This window comes from Chiloscyllium punctatum, chromosome 46 (assembly GCF_047496795.1).
Source record: "Chiloscyllium punctatum isolate Juve2018m chromosome 46, sChiPun1.3, whole genome shotgun sequence".
NCBI classification, from domain to species: domain Eukaryota; kingdom Metazoa; phylum Chordata; class Chondrichthyes; order Orectolobiformes; family Hemiscylliidae; genus Chiloscyllium; species Chiloscyllium punctatum.
The window spans coordinates 32,602,955-32,627,788 of record NC_092784.1 but is presented as its reverse complement, the minus strand read 5'-3'; the positions used below and the strand labels follow the sequence as shown (position 1 = coordinate 32,627,788).

General features: G+C 51.2%; 1 protein-coding gene across 2 annotated transcripts in view; it reads left to right on the top strand.

Annotated features, from left to right (window-relative positions):
• The first annotated feature begins 228 nt into the window (after nucleotides 1-228).
• The window catches only part of LOC140467936 (pancreatic secretory granule membrane major glycoprotein GP2-like), a 42,343-nt gene continuing 17,737 nt past the window's right edge, over nucleotides 229-24,834 (top strand). Inside the window, exons 1-5 of one of the 2 annotated variants that reach the window (XM_072564002.1) lie at nucleotides 229-357; nucleotides 854-924; nucleotides 8,177-8,321; nucleotides 20,555-20,631; nucleotides 20,729-20,893. In XM_072564002.1, the coding sequence (XP_072420103.1) occupies nucleotides 891-924; nucleotides 8,177-8,321; nucleotides 20,555-20,631; nucleotides 20,729-20,893 (421 nt within the window). In that variant the 5' untranslated portion in view covers nucleotides 229-357; nucleotides 854-890. The remainder of the gene's footprint in view (nucleotides 358-853; nucleotides 925-8,176; nucleotides 8,322-20,554; nucleotides 20,632-20,728; nucleotides 20,894-24,834) is intronic. The other variant, XM_072564003.1, reaches the window with a different exon arrangement.

The window sequence follows — 24,834 nt, the reverse complement described above, 5'->3', positions numbered from 1 at the left end:
GCCCTGGTGAAGTGTTCTCTGACTGGGAGGGAACACTGCTGCCTGGTGATTGTTGGGTGGTGTCCATACATCCGTTACTCTGGCCTCTGCTCACTCTCTCCAAACTATCCTGACATTGTCAGTGTCGTAAAACCAGGATGTGGAAGATTGTCTGCCATTGCAATGATTGGATCAAATTACTGAAGAGAGTTCACATCTTGCAGGGAAGGGATCATGCTGCACCAATCAGGGTTCTGCCTTCACTCTGTGTGTTATAAAAAGCAGAGCTGCCCAGTGCAGGTTAGAGTGAACACTGACTCTGAAGCAGTTTTCCTGGAAATACTGTAGCTCAAGGTAATATCTCAGCACAAGGATCTGGTAAGTAACCAGATACTGGTTAGAATTTGGAGCAAGTTCAGAGATTTGTCACTTGATTATTATGAGTTCGGGAATAAACCTGGTCGTGACTGACCAGTGAAGGGAGATTACGCGGAGATAGACAGTGGTGGGCACCCTCGTGTTTTGACAATGCATTTGCCAAAGGGTCACGGGATTTGCAATTTAACTTCTTTGGCTTTCTCTCCACAGATGTTGCCCAACCTGCAGAGTTTCTCCAGCATTTTCCGCTCCTGTTTGTTCCAGCATCTGCAGTTCTTGGCTTTATTATGACAGGACGCGGTGGGTCAGGGTCACACACGAGTTAATAATGTGGGAAGTTGGAGATTGTACCAAGAAACATGAGCAGATTGGAATGAAAGAATCATGTTTTATCAAAGGCAAATGGTTGAGTGTGGTCTCACGGAAACAGAGCACACTCACTGCAGATAGGTTTGCAATCCCACTCACAAATTAAACTTTTGTCTAACTCTCCCAGGCTCTCATTCCAACGGTCTATTCTCCCTCACAGGAAGATGCAGACTCTGTTGCTGATACTGGGCTACCTGAGTAAGTAATTTTATTTATCAATGATGCCACCTATTAGTGCAAGAATAATTGTGTGAATTTGATGCTGTCACAATCTAACTCCATATTTGGTAAAAGTGGGAACATAGCTGGGTGAGATTCCCCAGAGTGTGGAAACAGGCCCTTCGGCCCAACCAGTCCATACCGACCCGCTGAAGCGCAACCCACCCAGACCCATTCCCATACATTTACCCCCATCACCAAACACTACCGGCAATTTAGCACCGAACCTGCACCCACACACAGATACATAGTGAGGGGGTGTGTGTTGAGGGGGTGTGTGAGGGGGCTATTGGGGTGTGTTGGGGGTGTGGTGAGGGGGTGTGTCTGAGGGTGTGTGTTGAGGGTGTGTGAGGGTGTGTGTTGAGGGTGTGTGTGTGAGGGGGTGTCTGAAGGTTGTGTGTGAGGGTGTGTGTGTGTGTGACGGGGGTGTGTGTGTGAGGGTGTGTGTGTGTGGGGTTTGTTGAGGGGGGTGTGTGAGGGACGGTGTGTGTGTGAGGGGATTTGTTGAGGGGGGTGTATGAGGGACGGTGTGTGTGTGAGGGGTTTTGTGAAGGAGTGGGTGAGGTTGTGTGGTGAGGGGGTGTGTTGAGGGGGCTGTTGGGGTTTGTGAGGGGTGTGTTGAGTGTGTGTGTGTGAGGGTGTATCTGAGGGTGTGTGTGGAGGGGGTGTGTCTTGAGGTTGTGTGTTGTGAGGGTGTGTGTGTGAGGGGGTTGTTGGGGTTTGTTGAGGGTGTGTGTGTGAGAGTGCGTGTGTGAGGGGGTGTCTGAAGGTTGTGTGTGAGGGTGTGTGTGTGAGGCGGTGTGTTCAGGGGTGGGAGAGGCTGTTTTGGGGAGGGTATGTGTGTGAGCAGTAGTGTGAGGGGGGTGTGTGTGTGAGGGGGTGTGTGTTGAGGGGGTGTGTGAGGCGGTGTGTTCAGGGATGGGTGAGGCTGTTTTGGGGAGGGTGTGTGTGTGAGCGGTAGTGTGAGGGATTGTGTTGAGGGGGGTGTGTGAGTGAGGGGGGTGTGTGTGAGGGGGGTGTGTGTGTGAGGGGGTGTGTGTGAGGCGGTGTGTTCAGGGGTGGGTGAGGCTGTTTTGGGGAGGGTGTCTGTGAGCGGTAGTGAGTGGGGTGTGTGTGTGTGTGAGGGTGTGTGTGTGTGTGAGGGGTGTGTGTGTGAGGGGGTGTCTGAGGCGGTGTGTTCAGGGGTGGGTGAGGCAGTTTTGGGGAGGGTGTGTGTGAGTGGTAGTGTGAGGGATTGTGTTGAGGGGGTGGGTGAGGGTGTGTTGGGGTTGTGGGTGAGGGGGTGGGTGAGGGTGTGTGTGAGGGGGTGGGTGAGGGTGTGTGTGAGGGGATGGATGTGAGGGGTGGGTGAGGTGGTGGGTGAGACGGTGTGTTGAGGGGGCAGGTGAGGCAGTTTTGGGGAGGGTGTGTGTGTGGGTGGTTGGTTGAAGAGGTGTGGGATCAGGTGTGTGAAGGGGTGTGCGGGGGTGTGTGTGTGGGGGTGTGTGTGAAAGGATGTGAGGGTGTGTGTATGAGGGTGTGTGTGTCATGGGGTGTGATGAGGGGGTATGTTGAGGGGGTGTGGTGAGGGTGTGTGTGTGAGGGGTGGGTGAGGAGGTGGGTGAGCGTGTGCGTGTGAGGTTGGGTGTGTGAGGTTGGGTGTGTGAGGTTGGGTGTGTGAGGTTGGGTGTGTGAGGTTGGGTGTGTGTGAGGGGGGTGTGTGTGTGAGGGGGTGTGTGAAGGTGATGGGTGAGGATGGGTGTGTTGAAGGTGGGGGTGTGTGTACGGGATGTGTGTGAAGGTGTGTGTTGAGAGGGGTGTGTGAGGTAGGTGTGTGGGAGGGTGTGTCAGGGGGTGAGTGGGGGTGTGTGTGAGGGGTGTGTGTGTGAGGGGGTGTATTAAGGGGGTGTGTATTGAGGGTGTGTGTGAAGGTGATGGGTGAGGGGTGTGTTGAGGGTGGGGGTGTGTACGGGATGTGTGTGAAGGTGTGTGTTGAGAGGGGTGTGTGAGGTAGGTGTGTGGGAGGGTGTGTCAGGGGGTGAGTGGGGGTGTGTGTGAGGGGGGTGTGTGTGAGGGGGTGTATTAAGGGGGTGTGTATTGAGGGTGTGTGTGAAGGTGATGGGTGAGGGGTGTGTTGAGGGTGGGGGTGTATGTGTATGGGATGTGTGTGTGGGTGTATGTTGAGGAGTGTGTGTGAGGGGGGTATGTGTTGAGGGGGTGGGTGAGGTAGGTGTGTAGGGGGATGTGTGGGGGTGTGTGGGAGGGGTGTGCGTGAGGGGATATGTGTGAGGGTGGTGGTGAGGGAGGGTGTGTGTGAGGGGTGGGTGAGGGGGTGTGTTGAAGGTGTGGGTGAGGGTGTGGGTGAGGGGATGGGTGAGGGTCTGTGTGTGAGGGGGTGGGTGAGGGGGTGGGTGAGCGTGTGTGTGATGGGGTGTGTTGAGGGGGTGGGTGAGGGTGTGTGTGTGGGGGTGTGTGGGGGAGGTGTGTTGAGTGTGTGTGTGTGTGTGTGTGAGGGGGGGTGTATGTGGGGGGTGTGTGAGGGGGTGTGGTGAGTGTGCGTGTGTGAGGGGTGGGTGAGGGGGTGGGTGAGTGTGTGTGAGGTTGTATGTGTGTGTGAGGTTGTGTGTGTTTGTGAGGTTGTGTGTGTGTGGGGGGGGGTGTATGGGTGTGTGTGTGTGAGGGGGTGTATTGAGGGGGGTGTGTGTGAAGGTGATGGGTGAGGGGTGTGTTGAGGGTGGGTGTGTGAGGGTGTGTGTTGAGAGGGGTGTGAGGGGGGTGTGTGTTGAGGGGGTGGGTGAGGTGGGGGGGTGTGAGGGGACTGTGTGTGAGGGGGGTGTGTTGAGGGTGTGTGTGAGGGAGTATATGTGGTTGTGTGTATGGGGTGTGTGTGTGTGTGAGGGGGATGTGTGTGGGGGCTGTGGTGAGGGGGTGAGTGAGGAGGTGGGTGAGCATGTGTGTGATGGGGTGTGTTGAGGGGGTGGGTGAGGGGATGGGTGAGGGTGTGTGTGAGGTTGGGTAAGGGGGTGTGTGTGAGGGTGTGTTTGAGGGTGTGTTTGAGGGCGATGTGTTGAGAGGATGTGTGAGGGGGTGGGTGTGAGGGTTGTGTGAGGGGGGTGTGTGTGTGAGGGGGGTGTGTGGTGAGGGGGTGTGATCAGGGTGCGTGTGTGAGGGTGTGGGTGAGGGGGTGTGTGTGTGTGAGGTTGTGTGTGTGTGTGAGGGGGGGTGTATGTGGGGTGTGTGTTGAGGGGGTGGGTGAGGGTGTGTGTGTGGGGGTGTGTGGGGGGGGTGTGTTGAGAGTGTGTGTGTGTGTGTGTGTGTGAGGGGGGGTGTATGTGGGGGGTGTGTGAGGGGGTGTGGTGAGTGTGCGTGTGTGAGGGGTGGGTGAGGGGGTGGGTGAGTGTGTGTGAGGTTGTGTGTGTGTGTGAGGTTGTGTGTGTGTGTGTGAGGTTGTGTGTGTGTGTGGGGGGGTGTATGGGTGTGTGTGTGTGAGGGGGTGTATTGAGGGGGGTGTGTGTGAAGGTGATGGGTGAGGGGTGTGTTGAGGGTGGGTGTGTGAGGGTGTGTGTTGAGAGGGGTGTGAGGGGGGTGTGTGTTGAGGGGGTGGGTGAGGTGGGGGGGTGTGAGGGGACTGTGTGTGAGGGGATGTGTGTGAGGGGTGTGTGAGGCTCAGTAACTGTCTCCTTGACTTGTCCGGACTTGTCCTACCTACCTATCTCCTTTTCCACCTATCCACTCCGCCCTCTCCTCCTTGACCTATCACCTTCATCCCCTCCCCCACTCACCCATTGTACTCTATGCTACTCTCTCCTCACCCCCCACCCTCCTCTACCTTATCTCTCCACGCTTCAGGCTCACTGCCTTTATTCCTGATGAAGGGCTTTTGCCCGAAACGTCGATTTCGCTGCTCGTTGGATGCTGCCTGAACTGCTGTGCTCTTCCAGCACCACTAATCCAGGTCTGAACAGCCAGTGAGTCACAGAGGAACAGCGACGTGGACAGGTTCTGGAAAAATCTGAAAACAGCTGGATCGTTGTGCTGGTGATTTTAACTTGCTCCATATCGACATGGAATCACTTTGTATCAGGAGCTTGGAAGGCGGAGTAATGATTACTGTGTCCGGGATGGCGTTGTTGAAACACGATGTTAAGTGTCACATTAAATGTGGGGCCATATTAGATCCTGGTACTGGGGAACAAGCCTGGATCAATGTTTCAGGAAGTGACTGTAAATCTGCAAGATTTAATTTCGTTATGGTTAAAGATAAGAATAGTTCATGGGTGAAAGTTGTCAGTTGGCAAGTGACTATAATATGAGGTTGGAATTGGGGAATATAGACCGGAAAAAGCTGTTTAAGGGTAAATCCAATCTGGCACGTGACGGAACTTTGACAGACCCCAGTTGGGAAGAGTGCAGGACCAACACATTCCAGTCTAAGGGAAGGATAAGGATGGCAAGAGAAATTGAGAGTTTAGTCATAAAGAAAAAGGAGACATACATAAGGATTGTGAGACTCAGCACAGACAGACCTCCAAAGATAGCAGGCAAGGGCCCAAACAAGGCATTGGGAAAAATAAAAGGGGAAACAACTTGTCTTTGGCAAATATAATCAGGGCAAATCCCAAGGTGTTTTATACTATCTGAAAAATACACAAGGGTAGCTCGGGAAAGGGTGGGCCCACTCCAGGCCAAAGGAGGGAATTTGTACACGAGGCCAGAGACAGTGGGGAAGTGAGTCAAGAGAGAGGTATATCAATATAAAATAGAAGGTGGTGTTTTCAAAAGCTTTGAGGTCGACATATCCCCGGAATCTGATGGGATCGACTCGAGATTGCTGAGGGAGGCAGGTGAGGAAGTTACTAAGGCCTTATCGGAGCTCTTCGTAACAGGAGGGCTCCATCAACATATAGCTGAGGTCTCGGTGTCTGGGTCCACTGTTCCCTGAAGGGAGTTTACTCACTGGAGTTGAGAACAGTGATCAAATACAAGTGATCTTATTGAAATCTATAAGATTCTGAAGGGGATGGACAGGGTCAATGCTGAGAGGATCTAGGACGAGACAGCATGGTCTCATTACAAAGGGGTGTCAATTTAAGACCGAAATGGGGAGGTCTTTCCTCTCTAGGAACCATAGACTGACACAGTCTGACAGCACGGAGACAGACCCTTCAGCCGAAACTGGCCTGTGCTGACCAACATGTCCATCCACACTAACCCCATTTCCCTGCACCTGGCCCATATCCATCTAAACTTTTCTTATCCGGGTATTTGGCTAAATGCCTTTTAAATGTTGCTAATGTACCCACCTCAAACACTTCCGCTAGCAGCTCATTCCATATGCATACCACCCTCTGGGTAAACAAGTTGTCCCTCAGGTTCCCTTTCATTCTTTCCCCTCTCACCTGAAAGGGCTGTAAGTCTTTGGAATTCCTTGGTGGAGAGAGGGCTGTGGGAATGGAGTCCCTGTGTATAGTTAAGGCTGAGATAGACAGAACTTTAGCCAGTTGGAAAGTTAAGGGTTCCAGGGAGATGGCCGAAACAAGAGCAGCCATGATCCTCCTGATGGGCAGAACAGGATGAAGGGGCTGAGCAACTTATTTCAGTTCCTATTTCTTATGGTTAATGCAATGTCGCCCAGATTTGGGGGTTGGGGGGGGGGGGGGGGAGGAGCGGGAGGTGAGAGGAGGAGTCCACAATTGTACGGCTCTGAAAGACATTTGGAGGAACACCAAGTCAGATGGTTGTCTATGGGCCCTAAGAAATCTCACATCTCATTGAATTGTCCGAATGCTGAGAGGAATTAAAGTCAATTCCTGGGAGCTGTGTCATCTTTGAGTTTGGTTCGAACAGAATAAGGAGCGTGCTGCGTAAATGTTGCCTCCGGAAAATAGGTGTTTACAAAATAGATAACATTAAGTTAGTTTTACTTGCTCTTACACAAAAAATGTTTTGTTTAAAATGTGAAACCTTGTATAATTCTTTCAGTTTGTAATTGGGAATGAAATTTCTTGTTAAAAGCTAATGATAACATTATGTTAATGATAAACTCTGTAACTTGCGATGCAATTGGGTTGTATAATTGTGTTCCACTCTAGGTTCTCAGGTCATAGAGTCATAGAGATGTACCGCATAAAAACAGACCCTTCAGTCCAACCTGTCCATGCTGACCAGATATCCCAACCCAATCTAGTCCCACCTGCCAGCACCCGGCCCATATCCCTCCAAACCCTTCCTATTCATATACCCATCCAAATGCCTCTTAAATGTTGCAATTGTACCAGCCTCCAACACTTCTTCTGGCAGCTCATTCCATACACGTACCACCCTCTGTGTGAAAAAGTTGCCCCTTAGGTCTCTTTTATATCTTTCCCCTCACACCCTAAACCAATGCCCTCTAGCTCTGGACTCCCCCAACCCTGGGAAAAGACTTTGCCTCTTTACCTTATCCATTCCCCTCATGATTTATAAACCTCTATAAGGTCACCCCTCAGCCTCCGACGCTCCAGGGAAAACAGCCCCAGCCTGTTCAGCCTCTCCCTATAGCTCAAATCCTCCAACCCTGGCAACATCCTTGTAAATCTTTTCTGAACCATTTCAAGTTTCACAACATCTTTCCGATAGGAAGGAGACCAGAATTGCACGTAATATTCCAACAGTGGTCTAACCAATGTCCTGTACAGCCGCAACATGACCTCCCAACTCCTGTACTCAGTACTATGACCAATAAAGGAAAGCATACCAAACGCCTTCTTCACTATCCTATCTACCTGTGACTCCACTTTCAAGGAGCTATGAACCTGCACTCCAAGGTCTCTTTGCTCAGCAACACTCCCTCGGACCTTACCATTAAGTGTATAAGTCCTGCTAAGATTTGTTTTCTCAAAATGCAGCTCCTCGCATTTATCTGAATTAAACTCTATCTGCCACTTCTCAGCCCATTGGCCCATCTGGTCCAGATCCTGTTGTAATCTGAGGTAACCCTCTTCGCTGTTCACTACACCTCCAATTTTAGTGTCATCTGCAAACTTACTAACTGTACCTCTTATGCTCACATCCAAATCATTTATATGGTTGACTGAACTGGGAATTAGAGAGAAAATGGATAGAAACAGGGGAAAGATTTGAGGTTGTACTTTAAGGATTTTATCACAAAATAGAGGCTGACACAGCCGTATTTAATTGTTCACGAGAGAATGAGTGACTGTGTAACATTAATTGATACTTACTTGAATAATATTTATCTTCCTGTCCTCAGTTGCAATCACCATATCTGCTGACCCTTGTGACCATCACACAGTGTTGAATCAGCCATGGAGGAACTTGACGTGTGGCCAAAATGTGTGCCCAGGACAGCTTCATTGTGATAGGAATCTTGTCACCAAATGGTACAGATTCAGCAGGTAAAAATGAAGTATTAAAATTCCTACAATTTGGAAACAGGTCCTTCACCCCACCAAACAGTATTCAACCAACACACACTGCCCGACATTTCTCCTGATTAATGCACATTACCAACACATCCCTGAACACTGAGGCAATTTCCCATGACCAATCCACCCGAACCTGCACATCCCTGAAAACTATGGAGTACCTTGTAAATCATAGGGAGTACTCTGTAAACCATAGGGTGTACACTGTAAACCAGAGCGTGTACCCTGTAAACCATAGGGAGTACTCTGTAAACCATAGGGTGTACACTGTAAACCAGAGCGTGTACCCTGTGAACCATAGGGTGTACCCTGTGAACCATAGGGTGTACCCTGTGAACCATAGGGTGTACCCTGTGAACCATTGGGTGTACACTGTAAACCATAGGGAGTACCCTGTAAACCATAGGGTGTACACTGTAAACCATAGGGAGTACCCTGTAAACCATAGCGTGTACCCTGTAAACCATAGGGAGTACTCTGTAAACAATGGGGAGCACCTTGTAAACCATAGGGAGAACCTTGTAACCCATAGGAGTACTCTGTAAACCATAGGGTGTACCCTGTAAACCATAGGGAACACCCTGTAAACCATAGGGAGTAACATGTAAACCATAGGGTGTACCCTGTAAACCATAGGGTGTACCCTGTAAACCATTGGGAGTACCCTGTAAACCATAGGGTGTACCCTGTAAACCATAGGGTGTACTCTGTAGACCAGAGGGTCTACCCTGTAAACCATAGGTTGTACCCTGTAAACCATAGGGTGTACCCTGTAAACCAGAGGGAGAACCTTGTAAACCATAGGTTGTATCCTGCAAACCATAGGTTGTACCCTGCAAACCATAGGGAGTACTCTGTAAACCATAGGATGTACTCTATAAACCATAGGGTGTACCTTGTAAACCATAGGGTGTACCCTGTAAACCATAGGGAGAACCTTGTAAACCATAGGGTGTTCCCTGTAAACCATAGGGAGAACTCTGTAAACCATAGGGAGTACTCTGTAAACCATAGGGTGTACCCTGTAAACCGTAGGGAGTACCCTGTAAACCATAGAGAGTACTCTGTAAACCATAGGGTGTACCCTGTAAACCGTAGGGGGTACTCTGTAAACCATAGGGTGTACCCTGTAAACCATAGGGAGTACCCTGTAAACCATAGGGTGTACTCTGTAAACCATAGGGTGTACCCTGTAAACCGTAGGGGGTACTCTGTAAACCATAGGGTGTACCCTGTAAACCATAGGGAGTACCCTGTAAACCATAGGGAGTGCCCTGTAAACCATAGGGTGTACCCTGTAAACCATAGGGTGTACCCTGTAAACCAAAGGGAGTACCCTGTAAACCATAGGGTGTACCCTGTAAACCATAGGGTGTACCCTGTAAACCATAGGGTGTACCCTGTAAACCATAGGGTGTACCTTGTAAACCATAGGATGTACTCTGTAAACCATAGGGAGTACCCTGTAAACCATAGGGTGTACCTTGTAAACCATAGGATGTACTCTGTAAACCATAGGGAGCACCTTGTAAACCATAGGTTGTACCCTGTAAACCATAGGGAGAACCTTGTAAACCATAGGGTGTACCCTGTAAACCAAAGGGAGTACTCTGTAAACCATAGGGTGTACCCTGTAAACCCTAGGGAGTACCATGTAAACCATACGGTGTACCCTGTAAACCATACGGTGCACCTCGTAAACCAGAGGGAGTACCTTGTAAACCATAGGGTGTACCCTGTAAACCATAGGGTGTACCATGTAAACCATAGGGAGTACCTTATAAACCATAGGGAGTACCTTGTAAACCATAGGGAGTACCCTGTAAACCATAGGGTGTACCATGTAAACCATAGGGTGTACCATGTAAACCATAGGGTGTACCATGTAAACCATAGGGTGTACCCTGTATACCATAGGGTGTACCATGTAAACCATAGGGTGTACTCTGTAAACCATAGGGTGTACCCTGTAAACCATAGGGCGTACCCTATAAACCATAGGGAGAACCTTGTTAACCGTAGGGTGTACCTTGTAATCAATAGGGAGTACACTGTAAACCATAGGGAGAACCTTGTAAACCATAGGGAGTACCCTGTAAACCATAGGGAGTACCATGTAAACCATAGGGTGTACCTTGCAAACCATAGGGTGTACCCTGTAAACCATAGGGAGTACCTTGTAAACCATAGGGAGAACCTTGTAAACCATAGGGAGTACCCTGTAAACCATAGGGAGTACCATGTAAACCATAGGGTGTACCCTGTGAACCATAGGGAGAACTCTGTAAACCATAGGGTGTACCCTGTGAACCATAGGGTGTACCCTGTGAACCATAGGGAGAACTCTGTAAACCATAGGGTGTACCCTGTGAACCATAGGGTGTACCCTGTGAACCATAGGGAGAACTCTGTAAACCATAGGGTGTACCCTGTGAACCATAGGGCGTACCCTGTGAACCATAGGGCGTACCCTGTGAACCATAGGGAGTACCCTGTAAACCATAGGGAGTACTCCGTAAACCATAGGGTGTACCCTGTAAACCATAGGGTGTACCCTGTAAACCATAGCAGAACCTTGTAAACCGTAGGGTGTACCCTGTAAACCGTAGGGTGTACCCTGTAAACCATAGGGTGTACCCTGAAAACCATAGGGTGTACCCTGTAAACCATAGGGTGTACCCTGTAAACCATAGGGTGTACCTTTTAAACCATAGGGAATACCTTGTAAACCATAGGGAGCACCCTGTCAACCATAGGGAGAACTCTGTAAACCATAGGGTGTACCCTGTCAACCATAGGGAGAACTCTGTAAACCATAGGGTGTACCCTGTCAACCATAGGGAGAACTCTGTAAACCATAGGGTGTACCGTGTGAACCTTAGGGAGTACTCTGTAAACCATAGGGTGTACCCTGTAATCCATAGGGAGTACCCTGTAAACCATAGGGTGTACCCTGTAAACCATAGGGTGTACCCTGTAAACCATAGGGAGTACTCTGTAAACCATAGGCAGTACTCTGTAAACCATAGGCAGTACTCTGTAAGCCATAGGCAGTACTCTGTAAACCATAGGGTGTACCCTGTAAACCATAGGGAGTACTCTGTAAACCATAGGCAGTACTCTGTAAACCATAGGCAGTACTCTGTAAACTATAGGGTGTACCCTGTAAACTATAGGGTGTACTCTGTAAACTATAGGGTGTACCCTGTAAACTATAGGGTGTACTCTGTAAACTATAGGGTGTACCCTGTAAACTATAGGGTGTACCCTGTAAACCATAGGGTGTACCCTGAAAACCATAGGCAGTACTCTGTAAACTATAGGGTGTACCCTGTAAACCATAGGGTGTACCCTGTAAACCATAGGGTGTACCCTGAAAACCATAGGGTGTATTCTGTAAACCATTGGGAGTACCATGTAAACCATAGGGTGTACCCTGTAAACCATAGGGAGTACTCTGTAAACCATAGGGTGTGCCGTGTAAACCATAGGGAGTACTCTGTAAACCATAGGGAGTACCCTGTAAACCATAATGAGTACTCTGTAAACCATAGGGTGTACCTTGAAAACCATATGGTCTTCCCTGTAAACCATAGGGAGAACTCTGTAAACCAGAGGGAGTACCCTGTAAACCAGAGGGAGTACCCTGTATACCATAGGGTGTACCCTGTAAACCGTCGGGTGTACCCTGTAAACCATAGGGAGTACCCTGTAAACCATAGGGAGTACTCCGTAAACCATAGGGTGTACCCTGTAAACCGTAGGGTGTACCCTGTAAACCGTAGGGTGTACCCTGTAAACCATAGGGAGTACACTGTAAACCGTCGGGTGTACACTGTAAACCGTCGGGTGTACACTGTAAACCGTCGGGTGTACACTGTAAACCATAGGGAATACCCTGTAAACCATAGGGAGCACCCAGTAAGCCATAGGGAGTACAATGTAAACCATAGGGTGTACTCTGTAAACCATAGGGTGTACCCTGTAAACCATAGGGTGTACCCTGTAAACCATAGGGAGTACCCTGTAAACAATGGGGTGTACCCTGTATACCATAGGGTGTACCCTGTATACCATAGGGTGTACCCTGTAAACCATAGGGTGTACCCTGTAAACCATAGGGAGTACCCTGTAAACCATAGGGTGTACCCTGTAAACCATAGGGAGTACCTTGCAAACCATAGGATGTACCCTGTAAACCATAGGGTGTACCCTGTAAACCATAGGGTGTACCCTGTAAACCATGGGGAGTACCTTGTAAACCGTAGGGAGCACCCTGTAAACCGTAGGGAGCACCCTGTAAACCATAGGGAGTACCCTGTAAACCATAGGGTGTACCCTGTAAACTATAGGGTGTACCATGTAAACCATAGGTAGTACTCTGTAAACCATAGGGAGCATCCTGTAAACCATAGGGTGTACCCTGTAAACCATAGGGAGTACTCTGTAAACCATACAATGTACCGTGTAAACCATAGGGAGTACTCTGTAAACCATAGGGAGTACCCTGTAAACCATAAAGTGTACACTGTAAACCATAGGGTGTACCCTGTAAACCATAGGGAGTACCCTGTAAACCATAAAGTGTACACTGTAAACCATAGGGTGTACCCTGTAAACTATAGGGTGTACCATGTAAACCATAGGTAGTACTCTGTAAACCATAGGGAGTACCCTGTAAACCATAGGGAGTACCCTGTAAACCATAGGGAGTACTCTGTAAACCATAGGGTGTACCCTGTAAACCATAGGGTGTACCCTGTAAACCATAGGGAGTACCCTGTAAACCAGAGGGTGTACCCTGTAAACCATAGGGTGTACCCTGTAAACCATAGGGAGTACCCTGTGAACCATAGGGAGTACCCTGTAAACCATAGGGAGTACCCTGTAAACCATAGGGAGTACCCTGTAAACCATAGGGTGTACCCTGTAAACCATAGGGTGTACCCTGTAAACCATAGGGAGCACCCTGTAAACCCGGTACCTCAGGATAATCCTTTCTTGTGGCCTGTGTAAAGCCTTCACAACCTTCTGGTCAAATGCATCCCAGAACCGTCAACAATATTCCAAATGTCGTCTCTCCAGCCGGAACAGTCACTTGCAATGTATATCATCTCTGCCTTCAGGTATTGGAGGCAAGCACATCCCACCCCACCGTCATCCCACCTCACCGTCACCACACCACACCCCACCTCACCGTCACCACACCACACCCCACCCCACCGTCACCACAACCCACCCCACCGTCACCACACACACCCCACCCCACCGTCACCACAACCCACCCCACCGTCACCACACCCCACCCCACCCCACCGTCACCACACCACACCACAACCCACCCTATCCCATCGTCACCACACCCCACCCCACCCCACCCCATCGTCACCCATCCCACCGTCAACCCACCCCACGCCACCCCACAGTCATCCCACCGCACCATCACTACACTCCACTCCACCCCACCCCACCGTCACCACACCCCACCCCACCCCACCATCACCAAACCCCACCGCACCGTCACCACACCACCCCACAGTCACCCCACCGCACCATCACTACACTCCACTCCACCCCACCCCACCGTCACCACACCCCACCCCACCCCACCATCACCAAACCCCACCGCACCGTCACCACACCACCCCACAGTCACCCCACCCCACCATCACCACACCCCACCCCACCCCACCCCACAGTCACCCCACCCCACCGTCACCACACCGCACGCCACCCCACCGTCACCCCACCCCACCCCACCGTCACCACACCCCACCTCACTGTCACCACACCACACCCCACCCCACCGTCATCACACCCCACCCCACCGTCACCACACCCCACCCCACCGTCACCACACCCCACCCCACCGTCACCACACCCCACCGCACCGTCACCACACCACACCCCACCCCACCCCACCGTCACCACACCCCACCCCACCGTCACCACACCACACCACACCCCACCCCACCGTCACCACACCCCACCCCACCGCCACCACACCACACCCCACCCCACCCCACCCCACCGTCACCACACCCCACCCCACCGTCACCACAGCACACCACACCCACCCCACCGTCACCACACCACACCCCACCGTCACCACACCACACCACACCCCACCGCACCGTCACCACACCACACCCCACCCCACCCCACCGTCACCACACCCCACCCCACCGTCACCACACCACACCACACCCCACCCCACCGTCCCCACTCCCCACCCCACCGTCACCACACCACACCACACACCACCCCACCGTCACCACACCCCACCCCACCGTCACCACACCACACCCCACCCCACCCCACCCCACCCCACTGTCACCACACCCCACCCCACCGTCACCACAGCACACCACACCCCCCCCACCGTCACCACACCCCACCCCACCGTCACCACACCACACCACACCCCACCCCACCCCACAGTCACCCCACCCCACCCCACCGTCACCACACCACACCCCACCCCACCGTCACCCCATCCCACCCGACCGTCACCACACCACACCCCACCGCACCGTCACCACACCCCACCCCACCGTCACCACACCACACCCCACCCCACCGTCACCACACCCCACCCCACCGTCACCACACCACACCCCACCCCACCGTCACCACACCCCACCCCACCGTCACCACACCCCACCACACCCCACGCCACCCCACCCCACCATCACCACACCCCACCGTCACCACACCCCACCCCACCGTCACCACACCACACCCCACCCCGCAGTCACCACACCCCACCCCACCGTCACCACACCCCACCCAACCCCACCGTCACCACACCCCACCCCATCGTCACCCCACCCCACCCCACCGTCACCACACCCCACCCCACCCCACCCCACCCCATCGTCACCCCACCCCACCCCATCGTCACCCCACCGTCACCACACCCCACCCCACCCCATCGTCACCACACCCCACCCCATCGTCACCCCACCCCACCCCACCGTCACCACACCCCACCCCACCCCACCCCACCCCATCGTCACCCCACCCCACCCCACCCCACCCCACCCCACCGTCACCCCACCCCACCCCACCCCACCGTCACCACACCCCACCCCACCCCACTGTCACCACACCACACCCCACCCCACCGTCACCACACCACATCCCACCCCACCGTCACCACACCCCACCCCACCGTCACCCCACCCCACCGTCACCACACCCCACCCCACCCCACCGTCACCCCACCCCACCGTCACCACACCCCACCCCACCCCACCCCACCCCATCGTCACCCCACCCCACCCCACCCCACTCCACCCCACCATCACCACACCCCACCCCACCGTCACCCCACCCCACCCCACCCCACCGTCACCCCATCCCACCCCACCCCATTGTCACCCCACCCCACCCCACCCCATTGTCACCCCACCCCACCGTCACCACACCCCACCCCCCCACCCCACCCCACCCCACCCCATTGTCACCCCACCCCACCCACCCCATTGTCACCCCACCCCACCCCACCCCATTGTCACCCCATCCCACCCCACCCCACCGTCACCACCTTATCTACTCTCGCTACCATGTCAAGGAACTGTGGATCGACTTCCCTAGTTCCCTCTGTATATTGATGTTTCTAAGGGTTCTGCCATTTACTGTATACTCCCCTCCAGCAATAGCCCTTCCAAAATGATTCAGCTCACATTTGTGTACCTTAAAGTCCATCTGCTATTTCTCTGCCCATCTGTAAGCTGCTGTATCCTCTGATAATCCTCTGTGCTTCCTGCAGCTCTCTCAATCTTTGCTTCATCCACAAACGTACTAATCAGACCACCCACATTTTACTCCAAATCATTTATATACACATTTATATACACATATATTACAATCATCTATATACACATTTATATACACATATATTACAATCATTTATATACACATTTATATACACATATATTACAATCATCTATATACATATTTATATACACATATATTACAATCATTTATATACATACATATATATATCCATCAATCATTTATATACACACACATATTACAAACATTTATATCTATCCACATATACATAAAACAATCGTTTATATACACATACATACGGGGCAGCATGGTGACCTCACAGCACCAGGGATTCCCGCCTCAGGCAACTGACTGTGTGGAGTTTGCACGTTCTCCCTGTGTCTGCGTGGGTTTCCTCCGGGTGCTCCGGTTTCTTCCCACAGTCCAAAGATGTGCAGGTCAGGTAAATTGGCCATGCTAAATTGCTCACAGTGTTGGGTGAAGGGGTAAATGTAGGGGTATGGGTGGGTTGCTTTTCGGAAGGTTGGTGTGGACTTGTTGGGCCGAAGGGCCTGTTTCCACACTGTAGGGAATCTAAAATATATATATATTACAAATATTTATACACACTTCTGTTTCAATCATGTATATATATATACATACATACATATATATTACAAACATTTATATTCATACGTATATATTGCAAAATCAATAAGACACAATGCCATATGTGCTCCAGCTACTGGAAACAACAAAACAGATTTGAGTTAGACCAATTGGTTTAAATTGTACCCCGAAAAATACCAAACTCCAATCCAGTTTAAATTGAGTGTATTGACAATCTTAAAATTGAACAGTTGGGAGGGGAACTGCCACAACACTAACAGCTATACGCTGCTAGTCAGACCTCTCTGAGAGGTAACTGTCTGGAGAAGGGGTTTGCACAGAGAAAAGCCTCAACACTGACCTGGAGAGCCAATCTACCGACAAAGATAACGAGAAGATTCGACCGCTGGCTGGTTTTAACATTTCAATTTTTCTGTCAATCTTAATTGAGGGTTTTATTGGACTGGTATTACAGAAACGAAAGTAAAAGATGGGTAAGAGGAAGGCATTATAAATAGTTGTTAGTTAATTATTCTCTGTTATACTTTAAGAAATAAAGTGGTTAACTTTACTTTAAATAGGAAACTTCCACATACATCGTAACAGAACCCCACTGGTCCTCACCTACCACCCCACCAACCTCCATATACATCGTATCACCCTGTACATCTCCATTCCCCATCACGAAGGACTCAAAGCCCTCCGCTTCTTCCTTTCCCGCCATACCAACCAGTACCCTTCCACTGACACCCTCCTTCGACTGACTGAACTGGTCCTCACTCTGAACAACTTCGCTTTCCAATCCTCCCACTTCCTCCAAACCAAAGGAGTAGCCATGGGCACCCACATGGGCCCCAGCTATGCCTGCCTTTTCGTAGGATATGTGGAACAGTCCATCTTCCACAGCTACACTGGCACCACCCCCCACCTTTTCCTCCGCTACATCGATGACTGTATCGGCGCTGCCTCGTGCTCCCACGAGGAGGTTGAACAGTTCATCCACTTTACCAACACCTTCCACCCCGACCTCAAATTCACCTGGACCTTCTCAGACTCCTCCCTTCCCTTCCTAGACCTCTCCATTTCTATCTCAGGCGACTGAATCAACACGGACATTTACTATAAGCCGACCGACTCCCACAGCTACCTAGACTACACCTCCTCCCACCCTGCCCCCTGTAAAAACGCCATCCCATATTCCCAATTCCTTCGTCTCCGCCGCATCTGCTCCCAGGAGGACCAGTTCCAAAACCGTACCACCCAGATGGCCTCCTTCTTCAAAGACCGCAATTTCCCCTCAGACGTGGTCGACGATGGTACATCTCCTCCACTTCCCGTTCCTCTGCCCTTGAGCCCCGCCCCTCCAATCGCCACCAGGACCGACCCCACTGGTCCTCACCCACCACCCCACCAACCTCCATATACAGCGTATCATCCGTCGTTATTTCCGCCACCTCCAAACGGACCCCACCACCAAGGATATATTTCCCTCCCCTCCCCTATCAGCGTTCTGAAAAGACCACTCCCTCCGTGACTCCCTCGTCAGGTCCACACCCCCACCAACCCAACCTCCACTCCCAGCACCTTCCCCTGCAACCGCAAGAAATGTAAAACTTGCGCCCACCCCTCCCCCTTACGTCCCTCCAAGGCCCCAAGGGATCCTTCCATATCTGCCACAAATTCACCTGCACCTCCACACACATCATTTACTGCATCCGCTGCACCTGATGTGGTCTCCTCTATATTGGGGAGACAGGCCGCCTACTTGCGGAACGTTTCAGAGAACACCTCTGGGACACCCGGACCAACCAACCAACCCAACCACCCCGTGGCTCAACACTTCATCTCCCCCTCCCACTCCACCAAGGACATGCAGGTCCTTGGACTCCTCCATCGCCAGACCATAGCAACACGACGGTTGGAGGAAGAGCGCCTCATCTTCTGCCTAGGAACCCTCCAACCACAAGGGATGAACTCAGATTTCTCCAGTTTCCTCATTTCCCCTCCCCCCACCTTGTCTCAGTCAAATCCCTCGAACTCAGCACCGCATTCCTAACCTGCAATCTTCTTCCTGACCTCTCCGCCCCCACCCCACTCCAGCCTATCACCCTCACCTTAACCTCCTTCCACCCATCGCATTCCCAACGTCCCTTCCCCAAGTCCCTCCTCCCTACCTTTTATCTTAGCCTGCTGGACACACTTTCCTCATTCCTGAAGAAGGGCTCATGCCCGAAACGTCGGATTCTCCTGCTCCTTGGATGCTGCCTGACCTGCTGCGCTTTTCCAGCATCACAATGTCAGCTCTGATCTCCAGCATCTTGACTTTAAATCGGCCTTGGCCACACGAATTTTCAGATTACTGCACGGGATAAATCTTTTCTGTGCTGTTGGTTTAAATTAAGCAGGAGGGTTTACCCCGTGTTGTAACACTATCACTCTGAGATAAACTTTATTATACCCTTTCTCTGCTCTAGCAAAGCTGTGTGGACAAGCAATGCTGCTGTCCAGTGTACAGACATTTATGATCAGTTTGGCCATTGGCTAATATCATAAACCTATGATGCACCATTCCTTATTTGATCAATTACTTATGAGGCTTCCTTGTTTCTCCTTGGAAAAAGACACACCTTTTGTGTTTTGCTGAATGTCGACCACAGCCTTAACTTGTTCGTGTTGCCACCTTTATGTCAATCAACCATACAGTTCTATGCTTTAGCTGATAAATACTCCATGTTGCATCAAAGTCACTGTGTCTGTTTTAAACCAAGACTCCAGCTTTTCAGAGCTATTGTGGTAGTTTAGTTCCTTTTTATTTGAGATACAGCACTTCATCCAAACAGATGCAGAAACACATTAAGACCAATGACTTTTCTAATCACTAAGTCATCATCTAACCATTGACTTCATTAGTTTCAAGTGAACTCCACATGTTCTCATTCTTTATTTCATTTCGGTTAGTGCCGATAAATCCTTGGTTAGTATCAACACAACCTTTCCTGAATAAACCTGTTTGCCACTCTCCAGCCTTTGGGAGTGAAGTGAACACAGAATGCGGACAGAGAGGAAGAAGTCTTCTCGGATATCTCGACATCAGTGTAATGAGCCTGAGGTTGGTTATTCTTTCTATCAGTTAGCAAATGCAGGTGCTGAAAAGCTGCAATAAAAACGGAAAACCTGCTGAAGATACTCAGCAGGTCAAGCACCTTCTGTGGAGACCAAGGGAAGAGAATCAACGTTTGGTTTTGTGATAACTCTTCAACCCTACTGAAGGGGCATCACAACATGAAGCAAACACTGTGTCTGTCTGCCTCTCTCTGTCTCTGTCTGCCTCTCTCTGTCTCTGTCTCTCTCTCTGTCTCTCTGTCTCTGTCTCTCTGTCTCTCTCTCTCTCTCTCTGTCTCTGTCTCACTCTCTCTCTCTTTGTCTCTGTCTCTGTCTCTCTCTCTCTCTCTCTCTCTCTCTCTCTCTCTGTCTCTGTCTCTGTCTCTCTCTCTTTGTCTCTGTCTCTGTCTCTCTCTCTCTTTGTCTCTGTCTCTCTGTCTCTCTCTCTCTTTGTCTCTGTCTCTGTCTCTCTCTCTCTTTGTCTCTGTCTCTCTGTCTCTCTCTCTCTCTTTGTCTCTGTCTCTTTCTCTCTCTCCGTCTCTGTCTCTGTCAGTCTCTGTGTCTCTGTCTCTCTCTCTCTCTCTCTCTGTCTCTCTCTCTCTGTCTCTCTCTCTCTCCATAAACGCTGCCTGATCTGTTGAGTGTTGCCTGCGTGGATGGTTCTTGTCCTTTTTGTCTCAGTAAAGTTACCAGTTCTGTGATTGTTCTTTCAGCAGTGAAACCTTGAGGATACCTGAGACCGTTGTCCCCTCGAATCTTTGCTCCACACACGCCTCAGGCTGGTTAAATGGTACTTTCAGATTGTATTCAATCATATTTTTTTACATTCGATAGTCAACAAAACTCATGACGGTTACAGTCTGCTCTGCTTCTCAACCTCATCTCAGGTTCCCATCCTACTGTGGGGCAGGGAGAAGTCCCGAGGACCGTGTGTTTCAACTGGCAAAACAAGCCTTGTCAGTGGACCCAGAAAATAAAGGTGAAGCGATGCATCGATTACTTTGTTTATGAGTTGCAGGCACCTCCTGTCTGTTCCCTGGCTTATTGCACAGGTACGTTGCTGTTTTTCATAGAACCCTTCGGCCCAACACCTCCATGCTGACCAGGTGTCCTCGACTGAACTAGTCCCGTTTGCCTGTGCTTGGTCATATCCCGTGAGACCTTTCCTATTCATGGACCAGTCCAACTGTCTTTCAAATGTTAGAGCTGTAACCACCTCCTCTTCTTCCCCTCATTCCATCCACGCACCAGCCTCTGTGTGAAGACGTTGCCCCTCAGATCCCTTTCGAATGTTTTGCCCTCTCCCCTTCAGCCAATACTGTCTCGGTCTAGCCTTGCATCTTATTGATGGTCCGGATGGGCCGGTGTGGGACTGGGGTGGACAAAGTCAGCAGCCGCACCCCTCCAGGTTACAGTCCAACAGGTTCACTGGAAATCACAAGCTTTCGGAGCGCTGTCCCTTCCTCAGGTAACCACCTCTCACCTCACTTGAGGAAGGTGGTTCCTTAAAGCTTGTGATTTCCAATGAACCTGTTGGACTATAACCTGGTGTTGGGTGGCTACTGGCTCCACCTTATCTATGTCCCTCTGGACTCCCCTCAGCCCGCTACCCTCCAGGGAAAAGATTCCCGGACCTGTCCTTTTAACTCCAGTCCTCCAGTCTCTGTAACATCCTTCCAAATCTCTTTTGCACCCTTTCCAGTTGAATCACATCTGTTCAGGAGCAGAGTGACCAGAATTGTACATAGTACTCCAACTCTGACCTTACCAATGTCTTGTACTGCTCTAACATGAAATCCCAAAGCAATTCTCCGACTGATGGAAGGTAAGTGGACCAAACGCTTTCTTCAGCACCTTGTCTACTTGTAACACCATTCCCAAAGACCTGTCCATGCACCCTTAGGACTCTCTCTGTCTGAAAACATTTCTCACAGTCGTACCGTGAAGTCCTGTCCTGGTTTGTCTGACCAAAATGGAACAGTTATCTGATTTAAACTCCACCTGCCACTTCTCAGTCCACTGGCCCATCAACGTTTCGGGCATGAGCCCTTCTTCAGGGCTTCCTCATTCCTGAAGAAGGGCTCATGCCCAAAACGTCGATTCTCCTGTTCCTTGGATGCTGCCCGACCTGCTGCGCTTTTCCAGCAACACATTTTTAGCTCTGATCTCCAGCATCTGCAGTCCTCAATTTCTCCTATAGGTGTATGGGAAGGGGTATAGGTGTATGGGATGAGGTATCGGTGTATAGGATGGGGTATAGGCCATTGGAATGGAGTTTACATCTATAGGTTACAGTATGGGTGTATGAGATGAGGTACAGGTGCGTGGGAAGGGGTACAGGTGCATGGGGTGGGGTATAGGTGCATGGGGTGGGGTATAGGTGCGTGGGGTGGGGTATAGGTGCGTGGGGTGGGGTATAGGTGCGTGGGGTGGGGTATAGGTGCATGGGGTGGGGTATTGTTGTGTGGGACGGTGGATAGGCGTGTGGGACGGTGGATAGGCGTGTGGGACGGGGTCGAGGCATGTGGGACGGTGGATAGGCGTGTGGGACGGGGTCGAGGCGTGTGGGACGGTGGATAGGCGTGTGGGACGGGGTCGAGGCGTGTGGGACGGTGGATAGGCGTGTGGGACGGTGGATAGGCGTGTGGGACGGGGTCGAGGCGTGTGGGACGGTGGATAGGCGTGTGGGACGGGGTCGAGGCGTGTGGGACGGTGGATAGGCGTGTGGGACGGGGTCGAGGCGTGTGGGACGGTGGATAGGCGTGTGGGACGGGGTCGAGGCGTGTGGGACGGTGGATAGGCGTGTGGGACGGTGGATAGGCGTGTGGGACGGGGTCGAGGCGTGTGGGACGGTGGATAGGCGTGTGGGACGGTGGATAGGCGTGTGGGACAGGGTCGAGGCGTGTGGGACGGTGGATAGGCGTGTGGGACGGGGTCGAGGCGTGTGGGACGGTGGATAGGCGTGTGGGACGGGGTCGAGGCGTGTGGGACGGTGGATAGGCGTGTGGGACGGTGGATAGGCGTGTGGGACGGGGTCGAGGCGTGTGGGACGGTGGATAGGCGTGTGGGACGGGGTCGAGGCGTGTGGGACGGTGGATAGGCGTGTGGGATGGGGTCGAGGCGTGTGGGACGGTGGATAGGCGTGTGGGATGGGGTCGAGGTGTGTGGGACGGTGGATAGGCGTGTGGGACGGGGTCGAGGCGTGTGGGATGGTGGATAGACGTGTGGGACGGTGGATAGGCGTGTGGGACGGGGTCGAGGCGTGTGGGATGGTGGATAGGCGTGTGGGACGGTGGAAAGGTGTATGGGACGGTGGATAGGCGTGTGGGACGGTGGATAGGCATGTGGGACGGGGTCGAGGCGTGTGGGACGGTGGATAGGCGTGTGGGACGGTGGAAAGGTGTATGGGATGGGGTATAGGTGTATTTTATGGTGTATAACTGTATGGGATGGAGGATAGGCGTCTGGGATGGAGGATAGGCGTCTAGGAAGGGGTCTAGGTGTATGGGATGGAGTATAGGTGTATTTTATGGTGCATAGGTGTCTGGGATGGGGTATAGATCTATTGGATGGAGTATAGGTGTATGGCATGGTGTATAGGTCTATGGGATGGGGTAGAAGTGTATCAGATGGGGTATAGGCATATGGGGTGGGGTACAGGCATATGGGATGGGGTATTGGAGTATAGGATGGGGTATAACTGTATGGGATAGTGTATAGCTGTATGGGAAGGGGTATAGGTTAATGGGATGGAGTATAGGTGTATGGCATGTGGTATAGGTCTATGGGATGGGGTATAAGTGTATCTGATGGGGTATAGGCGTATGGGAATGGTTAGGTGTATGGGATGGGGTATAGGCGTATGGGAAGGTGGAAAGTTGTATGGGATTGAGTATAGGTACATAGGATGGGGTATAGGTGTATGGGATGGTGGAAAAGACGTATGGGGTGGGGTATAGGCGTATGGGGTGGAGTATAGGCGTATGGGAATGGTTAGGTGTATGGGATGGGGTATAGGCGTATGGGAAGGTGGAAAAGACGTATGGGGTGGGGTATAGGCGTATGCGGTGGGGTATAGGCGTATGGGGTGGAGTTTACGTGTATAGGATGGAGTTTAGGTGATTGGGTATAGGTGTATGGGATAGAGTATTGGTGTATGGGATGTTGTATAGTTGTATTGGAAGGAGTATAGGTGTACAGGATGGGGTATTGGGGTATGAGACGGGGTATAGGGGTATGGGACGGGGTATTGGGGTATGGGACGGGGTATAGGCGTATGGGACGGGGTATAGGTGTGTGGGATGGTGGATAGGTGTATGGGATGGAGTATAGGTGTTTGGCATGATGTATAGTTGTGTGTGATGGTGGAAAGGTATATGGGATGGTGTATAGGTGTATGGGATGGGATATAGGTGTATGGGATTGAGTAAAGTTGTATGAGATGGGGTATACATGTATTTTATGGGGTCTAGGCGTGTGGGATGGGGTCTAGGCGTGTGGGATGGGGTCTAGGCGTGTGGGATGGGGTCTAGGCGTGTGGGATGGGGTCTAGGTATATGGAATGGTGGATAGTTGTATGGGATGGGGTATAGGTCTTTGAGGTGGAGTTTATGTCTATAGGATGGAGTTTAGGTGATTGGGTATAGGTGTATGGGATAGAGTATAGGTGTATGGGATGGGGAATAGGTGTATGGGATGGTGTATAGGTGCATAGGATGGGGTATAGGTGTATGAGATGGAGTATTGGTGTATGGGATTGATTATGGATGTGGTGTTTTGGTGATGAGTGCAGTTTTTGGGTGACACTTACATAATTTTATGGATTTTCACACTATTTTTGCAGAGAATATGGTATTTTTGTGGTGAATGTGGTGTTTTTGTGGTGAATGTGGTATTTTTGTGGTGAATGTGGTACTTTATCTATTGCAATTCTCATGGTCTGAAATGAGGTTTCAGTTTGGGTAAAAATACAGGAATTTCTGGAATCACTCTG